General features: G+C 41.9%; 1 protein-coding gene across 7 annotated transcripts in view; it reads left to right on the forward strand.

Annotated features, from left to right (window-relative positions):
* Window positions 1-25,683, forward strand: part of yeats2 (YEATS domain containing 2) — a 125,359-nt gene that overhangs the window by 31,943 nt on the left and 67,733 nt on the right. For 2 of the 7 annotated variants that reach the window (XM_078410714.1, XM_078410720.1), the window contains 4 exons: window positions 6,079-6,324; window positions 8,682-8,840; window positions 9,550-9,647; window positions 24,807-24,914. In XM_078410714.1, coding sequence (XP_078266840.1) covers window positions 6,079-6,324; window positions 8,682-8,840; window positions 9,550-9,647; window positions 24,807-24,914 — 611 coding nt within the window. The remainder of the gene's footprint in view (window positions 1-6,078; window positions 6,325-8,681; window positions 8,841-9,549; window positions 9,648-24,806; window positions 24,915-25,683) is intronic. The other 5 variants (XM_078410716.1, XM_078410715.1, XM_078410717.1 and 2 more) reach the window with 5 other exon arrangements.

Below are 25,683 nucleotides of genomic sequence, written 5' to 3' on the forward strand. Positions count from 1 at the left end.
TGAAGCTTGTTTGCAGCAGCAATACAGGCACATAAAGTTGGATAAGAAATAAAAACAAAAATTATAAATAACTGATACAAACATTGCAGAAAATTCTACAAGACAATGAAAAGAGAAAGACGAAAATAAAATACACTAGTGCAAACACAACAAAGGGGACAATTCACAATTAATTAATCAAGTCTATGGTAATGCAACGTCCATAGCATTCCATCATATAGTGTCAGCCTGGGTGTTCCTGTGGCCCATGCCCAGATGTGCATCAAGGCACTCCCTTGCTGTTTTGACTTTCGTTCACAATGCTCCCTTAGAAGTGTGGGTTATTGGAGAGAGCCGGTTAGTGAACCGCCAAATTACTGAACTTTACATGGATTTACACAACTGTGCACAAACACAAAATCAGATGTGTCGCCACACACGTGTACAAACTGCATTCCAAACCTGGTAAATACATAGAAATACATGAACCAGAGAACACACATGGAAATATGTATGTACATACAGTGCCCTCCATAATGTTTGGGACTAAGACCAATCAATGATTTATTTGCCTCTGGACTCCACAATTTGAGATTTGTAATAGAAAAAATCACATGCGGTTGTCAGATTTTAATAAAGACCATTTTGATTTCACCATGCAGAAATTACAGCTGAACATATGTAGAGTGACATTTAACTTGTTTAGGTATTACAAAATGCTGGAGTAACTCAGCAGGTCAGGCAGCATCTCTGGAGAGAAGGAATGAGTGACGTTTCCATATAACAATTACAGCACGGAAACAGGCCCGTTCGGCCCTACCAGTCCACGCCGACCACTTTCTCTGACCTAGTCTCATCTACCTGCTCTCAGACCATAACCCTCCAATCCCCTCCCATCCATATACCTATCCAATTTACTCTTAAATAATAAAATCGAGCCTGCCTCCACCACTTCCACCGGAAGCTCATTCCATACAGCCACCACCCTCTGAGTAAAGAAGTTACCCCTCATGTTACCCCTAAACTTTTGTCCCTTAATTCTGAAGTTATGTCCCCTTGTTGGAATCTTCCCCACACTCAAAGGGAAAAGCCTACCCACGTCAACTCTGTCCGTCCCTCTTAAAATTTTTAAAACCTCTATCAAGTCCCCCCTCAACCTTGTACGCTCCAAAGAATAAAGACCCAACCTGTTCAACCTCTGTCTGTAGCTTAAGTGCTGAAACCCAGGCAACATTCTAGTAAATCTCCTTTGTACCCTCTCCATTTTGTCGACATCCTTCCTATAATTTGGCGACCAGAACTGCACACCATACTCCAGATTCGGCCTCACCAATGCCCTGTACAATTTTAACATTACATCCCAACTTCTATATTCGATGCTCTGATTTATAAAGGCAAGCACACCAAACGCCTTCTTCACCACTCTATCCACATGAGATTCCACCTTCAGGGAACAATGCACAGTTATTCCCAGATCCCTCTGTTCCACTGTATTCCTCAATTCCCTACCATTTACCCTGTACGTCCTATTTTGATTTGTCCTACCAAAATGCAGCACCTCACACTTATCAGCATTAAACTCCATCTGCCATCTTTCAGCCCACCCTTCCAAAAGGCCCAAGTCTCTCTGTAGACTTTGAAAATCTACTTCATTATTAACTACACCACCTATCTTAGTATCATCTGCATACTTACTAATCCAATTTGCCACACCATCATCCAGATCATTAATGTAAATGACAAACAACAGTGGACCCAACACAGATCCTTGGGGTACTCCACTAGACACTGGCCTCCAACCTGACATACAGTTGTCAACCATTACCCTCTGGTATCTCCCATTCAGCCATTGTTGAATCCATCTTGCAACCTCACTATTAATACCCAACGATTTAACCTTCTTAATCAACCTTCCATGTGGAACCGTGTCAAATGCCTTACTGAAGTCCATATAGACAACATCCACAGCCTTGCCCTTATCAATTTCCCTGGTAACCTCTTCAAAAAATTCAAGAAGATTAGTCAAACATGACCTTCCAGGCACAAATCCATGTTGACTGTTTCTAATCAGGCCTTGTTTATCCATGTGATTATATATATTGTCCCTAAATATCTTTTCCATTAATTTTCCCACCACAGACGTCAAACTAACAGGTCTATAATTGCTAGGTTTACTTTTAGAACCTTTTTTAAACAAAGGCACAACATGCGCAATGCGCCAATCTTCCGGCACCATCCCCGTTTCTAATGACGTTTGAAATATTTCCGTCATAGCCCCTGCTATTTCTGCACTAACTTCCCTCAATGTCCTAGGGAATATCCTGTCAGGACCTGGAGACTTATCCACTTTTATATTTTTCAAAAGTGTCCGTACCTCCTCTTCTTTGATCCTCATAATTTCCATCACTACTCTACTTGTTTCGCTTACCTCACATAATTCAATATCCTTCTCCTCGGTGAATACCGAAGAAAAGAAATTGTTTAATATCTCCCCCATTTCTTCCGGCTCAGCACATAGCTGTCCACTCTGACTCTCTAATGGACCAATTTTATCCCTCGCTATCCTTTTGCTATTGACGTATCTGTAGAACCCCTTGGGGTTTACTTTTACATTACTTGCCAAAGCAACCTCATATCTTTTTTTCGCTTTTCTAATTTCCTTCTTAAGATTCCTTTTACATTCTTTATATTCCTCAAGAACCTCATTTACTCCCTGCCGCTTATATTTATTGTATATCCCTCTTTTTCCGAACCAAGTGTCCAATTTCCCTGGAAAACCACGGCTCTTTCAAATTATTATTCTTTCCTTTCCACCGAACAGGAACATAAAGACTCTGTACTCTCAAAATTTCACCTTTAAATATCCTCCATTTCTCTATTATATCCTTTTCATAAAACAAAATGTCCCATTTCACTCCTTTTAAATCCTTTCTCATCTCCTCAAAATTAGCCTTTCTCCAATCCAAAATCTCAACCCTTGATCCAGATTTGACCTTCTCCATAATTATATTGAAACTAATGGCATTGTGATCACTAGACCCAAAGTGCTCCTCAACACATACCTCCGTCACCTGACCCCTCTCATTTCCTAACAGGAGGTCCAACACTGCCCCTTCTCTGGTAGGTACCTCTACGTATTGCTGCAAAAAACTATCCTGCACACATTTTACAAACTCCAAACCATCCAGCTCTTTAACAGAATGTGATTCCCAGTCTATGTACGGAAAATTGAAATCACCCATAATCACTACTCTGTGCTTACTACTAATATCTGCTATCTCCTTACATATTTGCTCTTCCAATTCTCGTTCCCTATTTGGCGGTCTATAATACACCCCTATAAGTGTTGCTAAGCCTTTCTCATTTCGGAGTTCCACCCAAACAGCCTCCCTAATCGAGCCTTCTAGTCTATCCTGCCAAAGCACTGCTTTGATATCCTCCCTGACAAGCAATGCAACACCCCCACCTCTTGCCTCTCCGATTCTATCACATCTGAAGCAATGAAATCCTGGAATATTTCATTGCCAATCGCAACCCTCCTGCAACCATGTTTCACTGATCGCCACAACATCATACTTCCAGATGTCAATCCAGGCTCTAAGCTCATCCACCTTTCTTACAATGCTCCTAGCATTAAAATATACACATTTAAGGGACCCATCATTTCTTATTCTCAGTTTATTTCTTTTCACTTCTTTCTCTCCTCTCGGGTCGAGACCTTTCTTCAGAAGAGTCTGAAGAAGAGTCTGAAGACGGGTCTCAACCCGAAACGTCACCCATTCCTTCTCTCCAGAGATGCTGCCTGACCTGCTGAGTTACCCCAGCATTTTGTGATACCTTTGATTTGTACCAGCATCTGCAGTTATTTTCCTATTTAACTTGTTTAGAGTGGATACAGTGCCCTCCATTATGAAGGGCACTGTATTCACTGTAAACAAGTTGAATGTCACAAACTCATATATAAATCCCAGAAATCATTGACTCATGTATAAATTGCAAAGCAGCCACTGAACCACAAACCAGAAATAGCGTCAGCCTGGGTGCTCCAGTTAACTCCTATGTCCCACAAACATGTAGATTGGTAGGTTCAATAGTGTAAGAAAATAACTGCAGATGCTGGTACAAATCGAAGGTATTTATTCACAAAATGCTGGAGTAACTCAGCAGGTCAGGCAGCATCTCAGGAGAGAAGGAATGGGTGACGTTTCGGGTTGAGACCCTTCTTCAGACTGTGTTGGTCAGTGTAAATTTGCATTAGTGTGGATGATGGCTAGAATCAGGCGGGTTGAATTTGTGGATGTGGGGCGTTCATGGGAATGCATCTATCTATATACTAAAACTCTTGTTTGTTTGTTTGTTTGTTCCTGACCTACAGCCAAAACGGTATAAGATAGCGCGACAATTTTAGGCCCACCTTACTCACCGTCTTCCCTTTGGTGCTAATGGAAGAAGTTTCATTGAAATTGGAGTTATATTTTTAAAGTTATTCACATTTTAAAGTTTAAATCTATCTCCTAGTGAGGGAGAGGGGGGGGAGGAGGGAGGATAAGGGGGATTGATGAAGTGGGGGGGAGGGGCAGGGGAGGGAGGGAGGGGGGAGGGGGGAGGAGAGGGTGCTGCATCAATGCAGGAGAGGTTTGGGCCCCACAGGTCTACTTGGTCTAGTAGAAGATAAAATAGTTTCTGGTAGGATGCTTAAAAATGGGTGGGTGATGTTCTGTGCAAACCCTGCAGGCTGAAAATCCAGTTTCTGTGTGATATCTATTAACGACACTTATTTTTGTACAGATTAATCCAAATGCTGCGATACATGTTTGTTTACATATGTTCAAGTCAAACTGGGACACACAAAGTCTTACGTGGGCGGTACAGCAGCACAATGAGTAGAGCTGCTGCCTTCCATTTGAATGCAAATACTGCATGATAGAATCTCATTTTGATGTGCAGTGTTGTTTATAAAGTAATTGTTGCCCAATACTGTTTGTTTGTCACAATCAGTCTGTGCACTTCCTTGAGCAATGTGTGGGGTTTATTAATTAAATGTTTGAAGTCCAATGAAACAATTAATCTGTTTAAAATAAATAGTTTGAGTGTCTGGATTCATAAGCTAATTCCCAGCCCACATATAGAGATAAGAGACTGGGAGAAGGGTGCTAGTTAGTACAGAAACATGTCTCACTTTCCTCCGATAAGGCCCTTGACTGACCCCATATTGAACATCGATCACTTGTTCACACTAGTTCTATGTTATTCAACTTTTGCATCTAGTTCCTGCACACTAGGGGCAATTTACAGTGGCCCGATTACCTCGAAGCCTGCATCTATTTAGGATGTGGGAAGAGACAGGAGCAGTGGGAAGAAACCCATGCAGTCAGTGGGAGAACGTGCAAACTCCACACAAACAGCACCCGCAGTCAGGATTAAACCCAGACGTTGTGAGGCAGTGGTTCGACCAATGGTGTCAATATGCCACCCTAATGATGTGCTTAGTTTTAAAGACTGGGCAAGAAGGATTTTTCAGATTAGTGCTGGGATTTTTAAAAAAAGGCATCTAATAAGATTGAGGAGAATGAGTCTATATTCCGTGGAATTTCCAAAAATGGATCATTAAAGTAAACCTATTAACCTGCTTATGGTTTTGATGTCTTACGACTAGCTGGTGTGAAGCTCAGCTCAGAATTGCTTGCAGATTAGCACTGGTAGCATTCTTGGGAATAGTGTGACACAGTGTCATAACATTGACATTCCTACTGTACTGCTCTAGCCACCTGGGTGAGATTCTGACTTCTGGTTCTTTCGATGCAGAGTTTGCACATTGCCCATGTGACCGTGTGGGTTTCCTCCAGCTGGTCTGGTGTCCTCCCATGTCCCAAAGACATACTGATAGGTAAATTGCCTCTGGTGTAGGAGGGTGGCAAATAGAAATTGATTTGACAGAATAGGCTGCAGGGGAATAGTGGGGAATGGGACTGATGGGAATGTTTTGAGAGCTATCATAGTTTTGATGGGTGGAACGACCTTTTCCTAAGTTTTAAGAAAACAGGAGATCCTTGGCTTCAGCGGTATGAGTAAATGTTTTCACTTTATTTCTTTTTCCAGTTAAGTTGGAAATGCCTATCAAAAACGAGCTGGGCTCTAGCAGTCACTTGGGACATTCATTCCTGGAGCGCACACCAACCAGGCCAGTGGCCACTCAGAAGGTGACATTTGGATCACACGGTAACTCTGCTTTCCAACCGATCACGGCCAGCTGCAAAATTGTTCCTCAGGAGCAGCTCCCCAGCCCTGCTGATTCTCCGGGAAAATCCTTCCAACCCATAACAATGAGCTGCAAAATTGTGTCAGGTGGGCATATTCTAATATCAATGTTCCTATTGCTTTATCGAGGAAAATCTGAAATAATAAATCTGAGGTGTAGCTGAAGTGAGAGAAAATGTTTTCAAAGAGTCATTAGATCATAGATGGAAAATGTGCGAGGGAGACAAACAAAACTTTGTTTTGACCCATCCATCAGTTTTGTAGGGAAAGGGAGAAGAGATCCTTTGTACGATTGACCGAAATGAGTGGATGAAAGGGAATGAGGTAATTCTATCACATATTTCCCCAGCCTTTTTCCTTCACATGTCAGTGAGTTGCTTTGGACTTCCAGTTGCTTCTGTTTACCCCAGTGTTATTTCTAACATCCAACATCCTCGATATACATGCATATATCATATCATCATATCATATCATATATATACAGCCGGAAACAGGCCTTTTCGGCCCACCAAGTCCGTGCCGCCCAGCGATCCCCGTACATTAACACTATCCTACACCCACTAGGGACAATTTTTACATTTACCCAGCCAATTAACCTACATACCTGTACGTCTTTGGAGATAGACAAGGACTGACTAGGAATAGTCAGCATGGTTTTGTACATGGGAGATAGACACAAAATGCTGGAGTAACTCAGCGGGACATGGGAGATTGTGTCTCATAAATCTGATTGAGCTTTTTTGAAGATGTAACCAAAAAGGTTGATGAAGGCAGGGCTGTAGATGTTGTATAGATGTATATATGGATTTCAGCAAGGCATTTGACAAGGATCGGCATGGTCGGCTGCTCTGGAAGGTTAGATCCCACGCGATCCAAGGACAGCTAGCTGATTGGATAGGAAATTGGCTTCATGGAAGGAAGCAGAAGGTTCTTTTTTGAACTGGAGGCCTGTGACTAGTGGTGTGCCTCAGGGTTTGAATGAGAATAGAATAATGAGACCGATAATTTATGGTAAGAATGGAAAGATAGTTTAGGTTTGTTATTATACATGTACTGGGTTCAGGTGAAAATCTTTGTTTTGCATGCTGTCCAATATTATACATAAATACCATCAAGCCAAACTCAAGTACAATAGCTCAAAGGTTATGAGGAGAAGGCAGGATAATGAGGTTGAGAGGGACAGATCGATAAGCCATGATTGAATGACAGAGCAGACTTGATGGGCCTATTGGCCTAATTCTGCTCCTATGACATAAACTTATGAAGGTCAATCAAAGGGAAAGATACAGAGTGATAATATACTGTAGTTGTAATCATTGTACGACACCAGTTCAGAGAAAAAGTCCTATGTCCACATTGGGGTAGAGGTGAATCAAACATTCTCGAATCTTCAGTAGCCTGGTAACAGAGCGGTAAAAGCTGTTTCTGAGTTTGGTGGTGTGTGCTTTCAAGCTACTGTATCGTCTGCCCGATGGGAGCAAGGAGAAGTCAAGTCAAGTCAAGTCAATTTATTTGTATAGCACATTTAAAAACAACCCACGTTGACCAAAGTGCTGCACATCTGACTAGGAAAAAAAAAAAGAAACATACAGTGGCAGGCAGCCAAACACAACGGCGCGGCCATCTTGAACAAAATGTTAATTCAATTAGGAAGAAGGAATGAGCACCATGTTTTCTGAAGTTGATAACCAACTCCTTTGTCTTGCTGACATTGAGGGAGACGTGGTTATCCTGACAAGTCTTTGATTATATTGGCTCCTTTTCCGAGGCAGCGTGAAGTGTAGATGGAGTCAGTGGTGGGGAGTCTGATCTGTATCCTGGATTGGGCTATTTCCACAATTTTCTGCAATTTCTTGCAGTCTTGAGCAGAGCTTTTCCCAAACTAAGCTGTGATAAAACCCAACAGCATGTTTTCTAGGGTGCATTGGTAGAAGTTTGTAAGAGTCATTGAAAACATGCCAAATTTCCTCCGTATCCAGAGGACGTAGAGGTGTTGGTGTTCCTTCTTAGCTGTCACTTCAATGTGGTTGGTCCACAGTAGATCATTGGTAATATTTACAGAACTTGAAGCTCTCAACTATTTCCACATCAGCACCACTGATGCTGATGAGGGCATGCAGACCATGTTTCCTGAAGTTGATTACTAGCTCCTTTGTCTTGCTAACATTGAAGGAGAGGCTGTTTGCCTGACATCATGTTACTATGTTCTCTGTCTCCGTCCTATACTCTGTCTCGGGAATGATCCATAATGATTTTCATTGCCTTGGGATATTCAGATCATTTTAAAATCAGTCAAGTAACTGGCTGGTCATTGCAGCAGCCATTTTTTTCCACAGCTAGCTTCCACAAAGAGCAATATGACGATAAACTGGAGTTTGGTTTAATTGTGTTGATTTAATGTGAAAATATTTTCAAAGGCACTAATTAACCTCACCCTACTGTAGGATCTCCGATTTCAACGCCATGTCATTCTCCTTTACCACGCACACCAACCTCTACTCCTGTCCACATGAAGCAAGGATCATCTGTCTCTGTTATAACTAACCCCTACATTATAGTAGACAAGCCTGGACAAGTGATTGGAGTGCCAACATCAAATACAGGTACGGGCTATAACTAATCACATACACCACTATCAGTGTGACGTGTGTTTTACCTCATCCACCCACTGCTTCTACAGGGAATTCAAGTTGAGACATGTTGAGTATCTTGTCGTGTGTACAATATGGGGAGGTACAGGTGCAATGAAAATCTTTCTTGGATCAGCATCACAGGTACATAGACTGGGGCAAACACATAAAACATAAATTATACATAAAATACACATGCAATTCTGCATGACAGTAAAAAGAAAAAATACTATGAAAAAAAGACATTGGTGCAAAACACGATTAGAAAAATAAACAAGTTCATGATAATGCAAGAAGTGTTCTATTATCCAAGGTAGGATTAGAGTTGCATGGTTGGTTCAAGAACCTGACAGTTATTGGAGCGTGTTTCTGAAGCTGGTAGTGTGTGTATTTAGGCTCCGATACCACCTGCTGGATGGCCTGAATGGTGGAGATCCTTGATGATAAGTACCACATTTTTGAGGTAGCCCCATGATGGATTGGGCTGAGTCCACAGCTCTGTACATCCTGCTGCGATCCTGTACATCCATTGAGAAAGAGGAAGAATTAACAGTTTAAATTGATGTTCTCGCACCTAAAAGATCAACAGACTGAAATCTTACCCTTTTGTCTCTTTCTACAGCTGCTTGAGCTGTGGTTTTTTTCAAATTCAGATTGATTTATATATCTCTTTTGTTTGAAGCAGGAAGTCCCACAGCCAAGCAGACAGGCATTTCACAAGGTACGCATTCACCCATCCCAAAAATCCATGGCAGCAGCTTCATTGCAACAGCTGTTAAGGTAAGGGTCTTTCTGATATGTTGAAAATGGCTTTATTGAAGTGCCTGGGTACATTGGGTACATTTCACTAAATCCCATTCTGGATTGATTCTGTCACCAAGGAACAGTGACATTGTGGATTATAAGTGCCAGAAATCAGTGTTAAACTCATCCGACATGTGCCCAAACTCGAAGAGATTTACTTTGTCCAGTCTCTGTGGCTGACCTGTAATTAATGAAGAAATACTGGTTGGGGACACAAGAGGCTGCAGATGCTGGAATGCTGAGCAAAGAAAACACTTCTGGAGGAACTCAGCATGTCTGGGACCATCTGTGGAGGGAAATGGGCAGATGACGGGACGTGATCCATCTTTAGGTCTTTGATGTCTTGACCTGAAATGTGGTGCAACAATTTCCCATCACATATGCTGCCTGGCCCACTGAGGTCCCCCAGCACTTGGTTTTATTGCTCAAGAAATCCTGGTTACTTCAATAGTGGGAAAGTACGGTCCATGTCAGTTCAGAAGTTGAAGTAATATTGATACATATAATTAGAAACTGTTAACCTGTCATGCAGGCTATGAATAAGAAAACACAAATGTAAAATAAATGGAAAACAAAGCAGGGGAGAGGTTAGTTTTTTCGAAGTGTGGCTGCAATCTGTAATGTGTCATTTGAAAACATTGTGGAAATATCTTCATTGTAAATTTCAAAAAAAATTTGGATACATATTCAAACTTTTAGGTCTACAAGGAAAGACCAAAGGAGTGGGACCAAATGGACAGTCGCTTGCTGGGTCAGCTCAGGGGCGATTGGCCTAATGTCTGCCTTCTACATTGCATAATTCTTTGACTCTAACAACAAATTATAGTCATCTGTAATGATATCAAGTTGGGACACAAGGAACATGGGATGCTGGAATCCTGTATAGACCACAAACTGCTGGAGTAATTCAGCGGGCCAGGCAGCATCTCCGGAGGACGTTATATCAATCTCTGCTAAATGCTAGTTCATTTGCAAGTTTGGAGAAGTCTTTATGCAACTCAACAGGTATGGGAAACCTCTGATTGAACACAGTAAAACCAATAATTTCACATCTATTATTCTGTGGGTCCAGGGTTCGGACTGTGGGCTACATGTGTAGTAAGAGCCAGAGGTCTAGAATGCATGTAGATTTGCAGCAAGAGTCCGGGTCTGTCGTTCTTGTACACTTCCTGCTCCCTCTGAACACATTCAGTTTGCTAGAAAATCTATGTGTATGTAACATGTAAAATTTGTGGAGGAACAAAAATCATTAAAGGAGTAACATACAATAGCCCGGAGAATCTGCTGCATGCTAGAGTTTTATTGGACTGTCTTGGAGATGCAAGTTAGGTTAACTATAGGAAATTGTTATATTTCATCAGTACTGGAGATTCCTGTTTCAGAAAGAAGGTGTTGTTCCAAGTAGTGAACCTGAGGTTATGTCTACACTGTAAGCTTGTGTAATATGTAAATAGGGGCGTGAGCAAAAGAAAATCAGTCAGGATAAACAATTTGTAAAGAGAGAATTTACATTAAAGCAGCATGCAGATTGTTCTGCCATTAAACAATAGTTGCGTTCCTAAGAAACCTTGTGCTGTAGAAAATCTCATTATAAAGACGATTTTAGTTTAGTTTCGCTTTGGGATACAGTGTAGAAACAGGCCCTTCAGCCTACCAAGTCCACGCCGACCAACAATTCCCCCGTACACGAGTTCTATCCTGTACACTCGGGACAATCTTCAGAAACTGATTAACCTACAAACCTGCATGTCTTTGGAATGTGGGAGGAAACCGGATCATTTAAAGAAAACCCACACAGTCACAGGGAGAACGAACACTCTGTAGTCAGCATCCGTGGTCAGGATCGAACCCGGGTCTTGACGCTGTAAGGCAGCAACTCTACCACTGCACCACTGTGAGGGGGGTGCAGGGATTAGGGACTAGAGAGGTATATTCGCAAAAACGAAGTTAATTTTTCCGTAAATTACTGTTTAAATCAAAGACGATTGTTTTTCGGTGTGTTAATTTCCAAAGTAACATTTCAGTGGTTCTCCTGTTCCTGAGTAAAAGCACGTTGTAACTAATTTGGCCTGTGTAATGCTAATAATGTTCCCCAGTGACAATATATTTCTAAAAATATAACATTCTGAATGTTGATAATATAAAATAAAAACACAAAATTCTGAAAAGATTCAGTCGGCCAGGCAGAGTCTGTGAGAGCAAAATTAAATTAATGACTCGGGTGGATTGTTTTTCATCAGAACTGGGAAAGGTTGGGATGGAAGACGGGAGAGATTAAATGAAGAATTCATCGATTATACATTAAAATAATGTAAGTGTCGAGCTGTAGGGAAGATAATGGAACTGGGGAGGGAAGAAAGCGTTAAACTGGAGGAGACTTAAATGAAGCAGAATCATTGGTAGATGAAAATGTTGCAGATGTTTAAAAATAGAAAATACTGCAACTGCTTATTATCTGAATTTGTTGAACTCAATGAATCTGAGGTCCTGCAATGTGTCGCATTAGAAGACAAAGAGCTGTCCCCAGTTGGTTTGAGCCTCGCTGAAACCGCGCAAGGCACATAGGACAGAAAATCAGAAAACTGCAGACATTGGATGTTTGAAATACAAATAGGAAATGCTAGAAACACTCAGTAAGTCAGATAGCGACTGTAGAAAGTGAGAGTAGAAAGTGTTTCCAGTTAAATATCCTGGGAAAGAGCTTTCATTCCCAGTTCTTATGAAGGGTCCTCCACCTGAATTGCATAAAATAGCCAGGAAATCAGCAAGCACTTTGAATTTTGCCATCAGGAAAATGGAAGACAAGCACAAACAGCAGAAGGAATGCTTAACAATCGAAACTTCCCACCCACATACCATTGACGAGTTCCATCTGTTTCATCTGGAGATCATTAGTCACCTTAGAATCCATAGAACTAAAACAAAAGCAATCCCTGAGGCACTGACTAAGAAGATAGTTTCTCGCAATTTAATTTTATTTCAGATGTACACTGTTTGTAATAGAGGCATAGAGTTATACAGCATGGATACAGTCTAGCTCATCCATGCCGACCAAGATACTCCATCCAAGCTAGTTCCATTTGTCTGCCACTGGCCCTTATTCCTCTAAACCTTTCCTATCCATGCACCTGTCCAAATGTCTTTCGAATTATCATTTTGTACCTGTCTGAACTACTTCACCTGGCAACTAGGTTCCATATACTCACCAACCCCTGTGTGAAGTAATTGCCCATCATTTCCCTATTAAATCATATCCCCCTCATCTTAAACCTGTGCCAGGCTTTGCCCCACCCTCACCTCTTGTCCAGCTTTCTCCTCCCAACTCCATCAGTCTGAAGAAAGATCCCAATCTGAAATGTTGTCTTTCCATTCCCTCTTCAGATGTCGTCTGACAAGCTGAGTTCCTCCAGCAGTTTTTTTTTCTGCTCAAGGTTCCAGCATCTGCTGTATCTTGTGTCTCCATTTGATGCTCCACTGCAAAGATGCCTCCTTTCTTTAATGGGAATTCTGTGAGACCCTCTCACACTGGTCCTCTGAGTTCTTTAGGCAATTCATTTTTTGCTTAAACCTATGTCCTCTTTTCCCCTACTCTGTGAAAAAGACTGCATTCATCCTATCTATTCTCCTCGTGATTTTATATACCTCTATGAAGTCACCCCTCAGCTTCCTATGTTCCAAGGGATAAAGTTCTAGCCTGTAATTCAGGCCCTCGAGGCCTGGCACCATCTTTATACATTTTCTCTGCACTCAATTCAGCTTAGTTCTGACTATCTTTTCCTTCAATCTACCTATTGTAAGAATTTGGCTTGATTAGAGACATACAGCATGGAAACAGGCCCTTCGGCCCAACTTCGATTATATTTATGTATAGTATCTGATTTGATTGGAACTAAAGATTTTCACTGTACCTCAGTACACATGATAATAATAAATCTGAACCTAATGACATCTTTCCTATAGCAGGGTGACCAAAACTGAACACAATACTCAAGTGCAGCCTCATCAGGTTGGAAATTTTATCTGACTATTGTGCACATGAAAAGGGTGTGAACTAGTCAGTGCACAAAAGCTGTTTCTACCCCAAATAAACCGGACAATTTAAATGTTATAACCAGTAATGATAAATTTGGCATTAATTTAAATCCCCTTTGGTTAATATAAGTGACGGAATATTTCAAATATTTAAGTGCTGGGAACAAAATTTTAAACTCTAAGTTCTCTAAGTCTGTTGACCAATATTACAACAGAAGCATGTTTCATAAATACTTAATTGGTTGGAATGTACAGAAGCATTTGAGGGTGCGAAAACCATTTTGTACATTGTCCTGTCGTCATTTCCAACCAAGTTTACTAAAACAGGTTTACAGTCATTTTCTCCTCATGCATAGATTAGTCACTCCAATTTCCATGACAAAAATTCTAAGTTTTTTTTTCTAAGGACTAGGCACTGTAAACTAATCAAGATTCCTTTCCAAAATGCAGCTTGGTGATCCTGGTCTGAAAATGGCTGCAGATTTTAGGCAAGAACAGAGTGAAGCTAGAATATCCCGTTCCCATGGAGCCAAATATCTTATCACAAACTCCCAGATACAAATGCTCCTCCAGATCCTTTAACCCCTAACACGATCTTCTGTCTTCCTTGTTCCTTCCATCCTCATCTCATGTTATGTCTTCAATGTGTCTTTGAATATTCCCTTTCTGACCAGGAGCTTCATCTCTTTATGTTCCCATCAGAATAAATCCAACACATCATGATATTGATTCATGATTGCATCAGCTTTGCCTCCACACACATTTCTTTGCCTACTAGCCCAACCCTAAATATAATTCTTCAGAATCCCTAATCCACTTTGACGTCTTCCTCTATCCTTTTACCTTCAGTCAATTTTCTTTTTCCCCAACACAATTTACCAGGATGATATTTGCCATCTCTGTATTGTCATTTCACTCACTTTGCCCCCCTTAATACTTGCAGAATTTCATTCACAAAGGACTGTCCTTACCTTTGTCAATATGCTGGCTGACAAAGATGCTGCTTGCAGCCAGAATCCTCAAGTTCTAGGTACAAGCACCACTTTGAGTTATATTGGCTAGGGATTTCCATGCCAGTGATGATGTTACATTTTTTGAGAGTGTAATTGAGTTTAGAGATACGGCATGGAAGCAGGTCTTTCTGCGCTGACCAGCAATCACCCATATACTAGTTCTATCCTACATATACAGTGCATTCAGAAAGTATTCAGACCCCTTCACTTTTTCCACATTTTGTTACGTTACAGCCTTATTTTAAAATGGATTATAATTATTTTTCTTATCATCAATCTACACACAATACCCCATAATAAAAAAGCGAAAACAGATGTTTAGAAAATTTTGCTAAGTAATTAAAAAGAAATAACAGAAATATCACATTTACATAAGTATTCAGACCCTTTACTCCGTACTTTGTTGAGGCACCTTTGGCAGCAATTACAGCCTCAAGTCTTCTTGGGTATGAGGCTACAAGCTTGGCACACCTGTATTTGGGTAATTTCTCCCATTCTGCTCCACAGATCCTCTCAAGCTCTGTCAGGTTGGATGGGGAACGTCGATGCACAGTTATTTTCAGGTCCCTCCAGAGATATTCGATCGAGTTTAAGTCCTGGCTCTGGCTGAGCCACTCAAGGACATTCACAGACTTGTCATGAAGCCACTCCTGCGTTGTCTTGGCTGTGGCTTAGGGTCGATGTCCTGTTGGAAGGTGAACCTCCGCCCCAGTCTGAGGTCCAGAACGCTCTGGAACAAGTTTTCATCAAGGATCTCTCTGTACTTTGCTCCGATCATCTTTCCCTCGATCCTGACTAGTCTCCCAGTTCCTGCCGCTGAAAACATCCCCACAACATGATGCTGCCACCACCATGCTTCACCGTAGGCATGGTGCCAGGTTTCCTCCAGACGTGATGCTTAGCATTCAGGCCAAAGAGTTCAATCTTGGTTTCATCAGACCAGAGAATCTTGTTTCTCATGGTCTGAGAGTCCTTTAGATGCCTTTGGGCAAACTCCAAGCGGGCTGTCGTATGCCTTTTACTGAGGAGTGGCCCGTCTGGCCACTCTACCATAAAGGCCTGATTGGTGGAGTGCTGCAGATATAGTTGTCCTTCTGGAGATTTTTCCCATCTTCACAGAGGAACTCTGGAGCTCTGTCAGAGTGACCATCAGGTTCTTGGTCACCTCCCTGACCAAGGCCCTTCTCCCCCGATTGCTCAGTTTGGCCGGGCGGCGAGCTCTCTGACGAGTTCTGGCCATTCCAAAGTTCTACCATTTAAGAATGATGGAGGCCACTGTGCTATTCGTGACCTGCAATGCTGCAGAAATTGTTTTATGCCCTTCCCCAGATCTGTGTCTCGACACAATCCTGTCTCGGAGGTTTACGGACAATTCCTTCATCTTCATGGCTTGGTTTTTGCTCTGACATGCACTGTCAACTGTGGGACCTTATATAGACAGGTGTGTGCCTTTCGAAATCATGTCCAATCAATTTAATTTACCACCGGTGGACTCCAGTCAAGTTGTAGAAACATCTCACGAATAATCAATGGAAACAGGATGAACCTAAGCTCAATTTTGAGTGTCATAGCAAATGGTCTTATGTAAATGTGATATTTCGGTTATTTCTTTTTAATTACTTTGCAAACATTTCTAAATATCTGTTTTCACTTTTTTATTCTGAGGTATTGTGTGTAGACTGATGATAACAGAAATGAATTTAATCCATTTTAAAATAAGGCTGTAACGTAACAAAATGTGGAAAAAGTGAAGGGTCTGAATACTTTCTGAATGCACTGTACACCAATCCGCCAAAACATTATGCCCACTGACAGGTGAAGTGAATAACATTGGTTATCTTGTTACAATGGCACCTGTCAAGAGGTGGGATATATTAGGCAGCAAGTGAACAGTCAGTTCTTGAAGGTATTTATTCACAAAATGCTGGAGTAACTCAGCAGGTCAGGCAGCATCTCAGGAGAGAAGGAATGGGTGACGTTTCGGGTCGAGACCCTTCTTCAGACAGTTCTTGAAGTTGTTGTGTTGGATGCAGGAGAAATGGACAGGAGTAAAGACCTGAGCGACTTTGACAAGGGCCATATTGTTATGGCCAGACGACTGGGTCAGAGCATCTCTGAAACGGCAAGGCTTGTGGGGTGCTCCCGGTCAGCAGTGGTGAGTACCTACCGACAGTGATCCGAGGAGGGACAAACCAGCGACAGGGTGTTGGGCGCCCATGGCTCATTAATGTGCGATGGTAATGAAGCCAATCCCGTCTGGTCCGAACCGACTGTGGGAAGACGACAAGCCGGTGGAGGGAGTGTGATGCTCCGGGCAATGTTCTGCTAGGAAACCCTGGGTCCCGCCATTCACGTGAACATCAATTTGACACGTGTCATCTACCTAAACATCGTTGCAGACCAGGCACACCCCTTCATGGCAATGGTATTCCCTGATGGCAGTGGTCTATTTCAGAAGGATAATGCGCCCTGCCACACTGCACACATTGTTCGGGAATAGTTTGAGGAACATGATGAAGTGTTCACGCTGTTGCCCTGGCCTCCAAGTTCTTCAGAGCTCAATCCGATTGAGCATCTGTGGGATGTGCTGCATTGACAAGTCCGATCCACAGCGGCTCCACTTGCAACTTACAGGACTTGAAGGATCTGCTGCTAATGTTTTGGTGCCAGATACCACAGGACGCCTTCAGGGGTCTTGTAGAGTCCATGCCTCGGCGGGTCGGCACTGTTTTGGCAGCACACGAAGGACCAACACCATATTAGTCATGGTGGTCATAATGTTTTGGCTGATCGGTGTACAGGGACAATTTTTTTACAGGAGCCAATTCACCTACGAACCTGCATGTTTTTTGAATGTGGGAGGAAATCCACCCGGTCACAGGGAGAACGTAAAAACTCGGTACAAACAGCATCCGTTGTCAGGATTGAACCCGGGACTCTGGCACTGTAAGGCAGCAACTCCACCGCTGTGCCTCTGTGCTGCTCTTGAAATATTTTTCTACTCCCAAGGAACTCATGGGTGTGTTGTTTGCAGTTTGCAGCAGGTAGTGTTTAATCAAAGCTCTATGTATTTCATGCACATTACATCGAATAAGACAAATAGTTGACTAACAACAAATTGTGGAATAATTAAACTAGATGAAATGTGTGATAGATAAAAGGATGTAATCAGTGACTTATAAAACAGCTGAATTTACAAGGAACCCATGCATTAAAAGGTTAAAAAAAATTATATTCAGAGTAAAGTTACAGCATTTTCAAGTAATGCTATCATTAGAATGATGGGCAAGCCTCATTCCAAGAGTTCTATTTGAGAGGAAATTCAGGCCCTCCGTTTAACAATAAAGACTGGCAACTTAAATAATGTAACACTCGCTTGTTAGTTTGCTGAAATGGAGCCTGGATTATGTGCACATTGTCCTGACTCAGATATGTGGCAAGTCAGTGCCAACAAAAGAGATGCTGAGGCTAGTGTTACTATCTGCAACTATTTAATTAATATAAGCTGTACCTGGGACCTGTAAACATCTCTGAAGTTAACTGATTGATTATGTGAACTCGAGTATTGGTGAGCTTTGGAATTTATATGTGCACTGTTCCATGGATATGATGATGCACAGCTTTGTTGGGTAACTTCTATCGATACTGACGCAGATCTACTTTATAAAGAGAGCGACACACACAAAAGTGACGATGCTGGAATCTTGGAAACATTGCTGGAGGAACTTGAGTAGATCAAGCAGCACCTGAGGAAGGAAAGTACGTATGATGTTTCGGGTCCGGACCCACTTGCAGTCTGATTGTAGTAGGGAGGAGAAAACTGGAGAAGACAGGTGGGTGTGGGACAGTGCCTGGCAAGTGCAAGTGCTAGGTGGATGCACATGAGGAGAGGTAGATTGGCAGATGGATGGAGTAAATGACAGAGGATAGAGGTGAAAAAATGACAACGGGGTGTTGGATAAGGACAGCAGAGCAGGAGTGAAATGTAAAGCTGGAGGTGGGGGGACGTGAATGGAAAGGGACAGGAGGAAGGAGAAAGAGGAGTGTACGAAAGAGGGGAAAGGAGCAGGTTAACAGGTGGTGTGGTGATTGGAAGATGGTGGGAAAAACAGAAGCATACTTTGGAGCACAGGAAAGAAAGAGGGGGGTAGAGGGAATATAACTTAAGTTGGAGAGTTCAGTGTTCATAATGTTGGGGTGTAAGCTACCCAAGCAGAGTATGAGGTGCTGTTTCTCCAGTTTGTGTAAAGCCTCACTCGGGCAATGAAGGATGCCAAGTACAGAAAAGTCAGTATGGGAATGGAAGGGGAGTAAAAATAGTTGGTAACTGGGAGAGCCAGCAGGCCTTGGCGAACAGAGTTCAAGTGATCGGCGAAATGGTAGCCGAGTCTATGCTTGGTTTCGCTGATGTAAAGGAGGCCACATCGGGAGCACCGAATGCAGTGGGCCTACTTTTTTAATGTTAGAATGACGTTTGCTTGAGAACAGGTACCCATTTATACATTTCTGTCTTTCTTGCACCAACTTTTATCTGCTAAGACAACGACAGAGTATCTTTTCATCACTGATATCAAATGAGACTTCCATTTATACCTAGGGAAATGCTTACAATTTTGACTGGGTACTTCAGGTAGAAGATAGATTGCCTCCATATAATAGGACTAGAGACTAATATCTGTGACCTTTAGGGAATAGTAAAAGCACATTTCCCCCAAATAATCCCCTTACCGCATTCAGGATTGCTTGGCCAAGTTCTGCTCTAACTTCATTTACAGGTTTGCAGGAAACACCACTGTAATAGGCTGAATCTTGAACAATGGCAAGATGGACTGCAGGAAGGAGAGAGCTAATTAATGTGGTGGCAAGACAATAACCTCTCATTCATTGTCAGTTATTGTCAGAAGCTAGTTATTGTCTTCAGGAAACAGGGTACTGTTAATGCCCTCAATGGTGCCAAAGTGGAGATGGACAAGAGCTTCAGGTTCCTTGGTATAAATATTCCCAACAACTTGTCCTGAGCCAACCACATTGAAGCTATAGCCAAGAAAGCACACCGATGTTTCTACTTCCTCAGAAGACTGAAGAGGTTTGGCAGGTAATGATTCTTACCAACTTCTACGATTGCACCATGGAGAGCACACTATTGAGATGCATCACAGCCTGCTTTGCACAAGACCACAAGAAATTGTAGAGAGTTGGGGATGTAGCCCAGTCCATCACGCAATGCAGCCTCCACATCCCCTCCCCCCCCATCGACTCCATCTAAACTTCATGCTGCCTCGGGAAAGTAGCCAACATAATCAAGGACTATTTCCACTCCAACCCACTCCCAACGGGTAGACGATAGAAAGGCTTGAAAGTACATATCACCAGATTCAGGAACAGCTTTTTCCTTTGCTGTTTTCAGATTACTGAATGGTCCTCCTGAGATGTAGTTCAGATCTTCCAACCTATCTCATTGCGGCTCTTGCACTTGAAAAAAATAACTGCACTTTCCCTGTAACTGTAATGATGTAATATTATGTTCTGCACTCTGGTATTTTTCTCTTTGCATTACCTGTGGTACTTGTCTGTGGTTTGATTTGACTGGACAGACTACAAACAGTTTTTCACTTTAGCAAGATACAGTAAATAGCAAATGCCATGATTGTACTCCTGTATATCATGTTTCGACTGGATAGCAGGCAAACAGAGTTTTTCACTTTATCACGGTCCAAGTGACAATAACAAACCAACACAAATACCAGACATGATGAACTGCAGATGCTGGAATCTTATGTAGAACACAAAGTACTGGAGTAAAGTGAGTCAGGCAGCATCTCTGGAGGATACAGATAGACAATGTGACTCTTCAGTCTGAAGAAGGGTCCTGACCCAAAACATCACCTATCCATGTCCTCTAGTGATGCAGCCTACCCACTGAGTTACTCCAGCACTTTGTGTTCCATGTAATACTAATAACATTTCATCATATTTTCCACATGAACAGGCTCGTCATTGTTATGTAATTATTTACCAGATACCAGACATGATGAACTGCAGATGCTGGAATCTTATGTAGAACACAAAGTACTGGAGTAAAGTGGGTCAGGCAGCATCTTTGGAGGATACAGATAGACAATGTGACTCTTCAGTCTGAAGAAGGGTCCTGACCCAAAACATCACCTATCCATGTCCTCTAGTGATGCAGCCTACCCACTGAGTTACTCCAGCACTTTGTGTTCCATGTAATACTAATAACATTTCATCATATTTTCCACATGAACAGGCTCGTCATTGTTATGTAATTATTTACACAGTAATCCCTGTCTACTATGAAAGATAAGAGTCAATTGTCATTTTCTGCTCTAAATTTCCGATTAAAAAGAATTTATTCCTGATTTGTTATTACATTTTCTTTGACAATTCTCAGTCATTTGAATAGCTCAAGAGAAATAAACATACAAGGCATTATCAATGTCTGATGGAGTATATCCTAAGATAGACACTAAATGCCGATAACTCAGCGGCTCAGGCAGCATCTCTGGAGAAAAGGAATAGGTGACGCTTCGAGTCGCGACCCTTCATCAAACTGAATCAGGGAAGGGAAAACTAGAGGTATGAGAAGGTACAGAACAGAGCAGAGCCTGGATTGATGACATGGTGGAGCCCACAACGGTCCATTATTGGCAGGGGACGAGATAATGGTGAAATTAGCAAAAGGACGGGGGGGGGGGAGGGAGGGGGAGAGAAGGAATGCAAAGATTACATAAAGTTAGAAAAATCAATATTCATGCCCAAGCGATATATGAGATGGTGTGAAATTTGCGAAGTATATCCGGACATTAACTCTAAATGAGTGTTAATCTAGGAGCCCCACATGTCACCCAGTAATTCCTTCCAATCAGTCAGTAGTCTGCATTATTGACTGAAAATCAAATTCAGATCCCTCACAAGTGAACCTTAGTAACAGATTAGTTGGTTGTCTCAGCATTATTTGGGGAATACTCCTTTGTAGTGCCATAAAGCAGTATTTATGAAAGCTCTTAATAACTTACAATGTTGACTTTATTCATGAAAATTTCTGGACATACCAGCTGCGGACAACAGTTAATTTGGAAAACTATAAAACATAATTGGTAGACAGGATTATGGTGAATCCCAGGACATTTTCCAAGGAAACTAACAGGAAGAGAGTAACCAGGGAAAGGTTAGGGCCTCTTGGGGACCATAGGGGTACCTGTGCATGGAGCTGGGTGATGAGTTAAGTGAATACCTGTGTTTCTATTTACTGAGGAAAAGAATGGTTGAGGGAGAGATCAGTTAAGGGATGGTGATATTCCTGACCATTAGCATTAGAAAGCTGCTGAATGTGTTGAGTTGCAGAAAGGTGGATAAATCCCCAGAGCTGCAATGGGAGTGAGGAAAGAGATTACTCGCACCTTAACAATTATGTTTGCATCTTGGTCAGCCATGGATAAACGATCAGATAACTGAAAGATAACAATCTTTAGGAATAAAAGTTGGAATAAGCCAATGGGTCCTATGTGAGTGGAAGGGAAACTTTAATAAAATAACTTTAATCCTGCCTGATAGGCTAGACTAGAGATTTGACCTCATCGGATCCAGAGCCAGGTAAATGGGATTCAAAATAGTTTTGAGTAATAAGAGGCAGAGGATGTGGTGGAGATTGGCTTTTTTGATTGGAAGTCTATGACTTGTGGTGTAGCACAAGGATCTTTGCTGGGACCCTTGATATTTGTGATATACATTAATGACTTGGATTTGAATGGATGTGATGCTTAAGTTTGTAGATTATACAAAAATTGATGGTATCGTAGAAAATGAGGAAGGTGGCTTAAGGTTACAGCACAATACAGAGCGGCTGGAAATTTGCGCCGAGAAAATAAGGGAAGGACATAGACAGGAAATAGAGAGACCTTGCGGTTCATATCCATATGTCCCTGAAGATAGTAACACTGGTGGAGGATAAGGTAGTGAAGAGAGCATATAGGATTCTTACTATGGTATGGAATACTAGAACTTGTATGTTATGTTATAGCTTCATATTAAAAAGACGCAAAGTGCTAGAGTAACTCTGTGGGTCAGGCAGCATTTCTGGAGAACATAGAAAGGCGATGTTTCAGTCAGGGCCCTTCTTCAGTCTGTCTTTTTTTCGCCAGGATGTTGCCCGGATTGTGGAGTTATAGTGATAAGGAGAGAATCGATGGGCTGGATTTGCTTTTCTTGGAATGGAGAAGGCTGAGGGGGTGAAGTGATGGATGTACATAAAATCACAAGTGGGCTTGGTAGGGTCGGATAGGATCTTTATCACATGGTATGGGGTATCAAACTTGAGAGGGCATATGTTTGAAGTGAGAGGTAGGAGTTTACACAGATCTGAGGGGAATCTTCTTCACACAGAGAGGAGTTGGAGTCTGAGGAAATGGAGGAGGCAGATACTCTCACACCATGCAATGATGAAGGGCCTGTTTTTGTGTTGAATGTTATTTTTTATGATACCTTTTATTATGGAAAAAAACGAAATATTAAGACATTAATGGATGAAATGCTCAAGAGATAAATGCTGGGAAGAGTGTGGGAAGTTGTTTGGTCAGGTTTTTAAGGGATGAGCGAGGCGTTGGCAAGACTTTACAAAGGGATCTACAACTTTGTGCTTGTTATGACCACAGCTGGACTATGTGGACATGGTGACGGCATGGAGAGGAAGGAATGTCCAATGCTAGAACCAAGACATGCTGAGTGAATGGGGTAGTTTGGTTTAGTTTAGTTTAGTTTAGAGATACAGCACGGAAACAGGCCCTTTCGGCCCACCGGGTCTGCGCCGACCAGCGATCCCCGCACATTAACACTATCCTATATCGACCAGGGACAATTTTTACATTTAGCAAGCCAATTAACCTACATACCTGTACGTATTTGGAGTGTTGGAGGAAACCGAAGATCTCGGAGAAAACCCACTCAGGTCACGGGGAGAACGTACAAACTCCGTACAGACAGCACCCGTAGTCGGGATCGAACCCGGGTCTCTGGCGCTGCATAAGGCAGCAACTGCGAAGGCAGGATTCTAATTTGAAGGTGTAATGGGGCAATCATAAGCTATCAAGTGTCGGAATTTGGATTGAAAGGAAGCGGTCACAGTGGCTGGCTTTTTGATGGCCTGAAGTTTACAGGTTTTCCATGACGTGAGCTTGTTAAAGCAAATTGAAAGAGTTGATACTGAAGATAACAAAGGCATTGCATAAAAGTATTTCTGTTGCAGTTGGTATAGCCAATATTTTTATGGAAACAAAGAAATTCGACTCTGCTTAGAAGTTTATTGTCCCGATGCATTGGTGTAGTATGCATGGTTACTTGATGCATACATTGCAGTTCAAAGCAAATTATTTCCTTATATTTCATTAGAATAAAATCAAATGATGAAAGTTGTCAATTTGTTGAAAATTACATAATATAATTGAAAACTGAAATTACAGATCATGCGTCTTTGGAGATAACAAGAGATTGATCTGAAATATTATCCCTATTTCCCCCTCCTGCCCACATCCCCTTCCCCCATCTCCACCACTACCATCCCCCATCTCCACCACCTCCATCTCCCAGTGGTGTCTGACCTGCTGTGTATTTCTGCCTTTCATTTTAAACTTCTAATTTATTTGCTGTTAGTTAACCTTAGGAACAACAATAATTGTCACTGCCATAAATGTTCCTCCCCTCACATTGAATGTCCATTGTTGCTTCTCATGAGCCCGAGGCCTGTTTCCCCAAGGTCAGTGAAAACAACAAATTTGTTGTGGGTTTGAACATAAATTTGATATATCTATCTGCAAGCACTGGCCCAGCTCTTACTGCAGTGTAGCCGACACAAGAAACTGCAGATGCTGGAATCTTGATCAAAACACTAAGCGCAGGAGAAATTTAACAGGTCAGGCAGCATCTATGGAGGGAATGGACAGGTGACGTTTTGGGTCAGGGCTCTTCTTCAGACTTCTGGTAGTGTGACTCAACTTCTTTCCCTTTATTAAATCTGGGTAAAGGATCAGGTGTTCCCAGTGAGAGGTCTGTAGACTGAATCTGCATTTTTTTTTAGCAGGAAGATGCACTTTTTGCAGCTATGCCCCCTTTGTGCCCCATTGGAAGTCATCCCAAGGTACAGAGCCCTAAACCTGTGACCGGGGGTCTTGGTGCCTTCACCAAGGTAAGAGTTGGAATCCTCTGCTTTCATTGACGTTTCACTGGGTCCTATAATTTAAAATCCTGCCTTTGGTTTTACAGTTCTTGTTAATGTTGATATTAATTCTTCTGAATGCAGTGGTCTGAAGGTACTGTGATTTTTCCAATGAGATGATTGTTTTGAGCCTGGGTCATATAAGCTTTGATTAGGATCCCGGAGACTTATCACGTGGTGACTTTCTGTTCATAAGCAACTCAAAATGGAGAAAGTCAGGGTCAGCCGGGGTCATGAGTTTATGCTCAAGTTGCCTTCAACCAGGCTTTGGCGCAAGCCATTTCATATGGCACAGGTTCCAATTAGTATTGGCCCAGGTTGATATACAGAAATCAGAAGACTTCATTGTGTGTATAGCCTAGCAAACAAATGAGAATAAGGAAGCTTTTTAAAATATATATCTAATTTTGAAATGCAAGAAAATAAATCTGAAGAAAATACTCATGGATTCAGACCAATAATCTGAATATAGATTTTTTTAAACCAAAGCTGGTTTCCAAATATATACTGATTACAAATTTGGGTGGCACTTTGATGTATAGGATTTTTTTCATCCAAAATAATGGTAACAGTACCAAGTCATGAAATATGGACCTGGTGTGTTATGCCTGACCATTATTCCTGGCAGTCATGTCACTATGTTGGAGTGTTTGCTTGGGGCGGTACCTTGTTCTGCGGCTGTGAAAAGTGCTTTACAAATGAAAATATTTCTATCTTTACCCTCTGCAATGTTGTCCTT

The sequence above is a fragment of the Rhinoraja longicauda genome, chromosome 13 (assembly GCF_053455715.1).
Source record: "Rhinoraja longicauda isolate Sanriku21f chromosome 13, sRhiLon1.1, whole genome shotgun sequence".
Classification (NCBI taxonomy): Eukaryota; Metazoa; Chordata; class Chondrichthyes; order Rajiformes; family Arhynchobatidae; genus Rhinoraja; species Rhinoraja longicauda.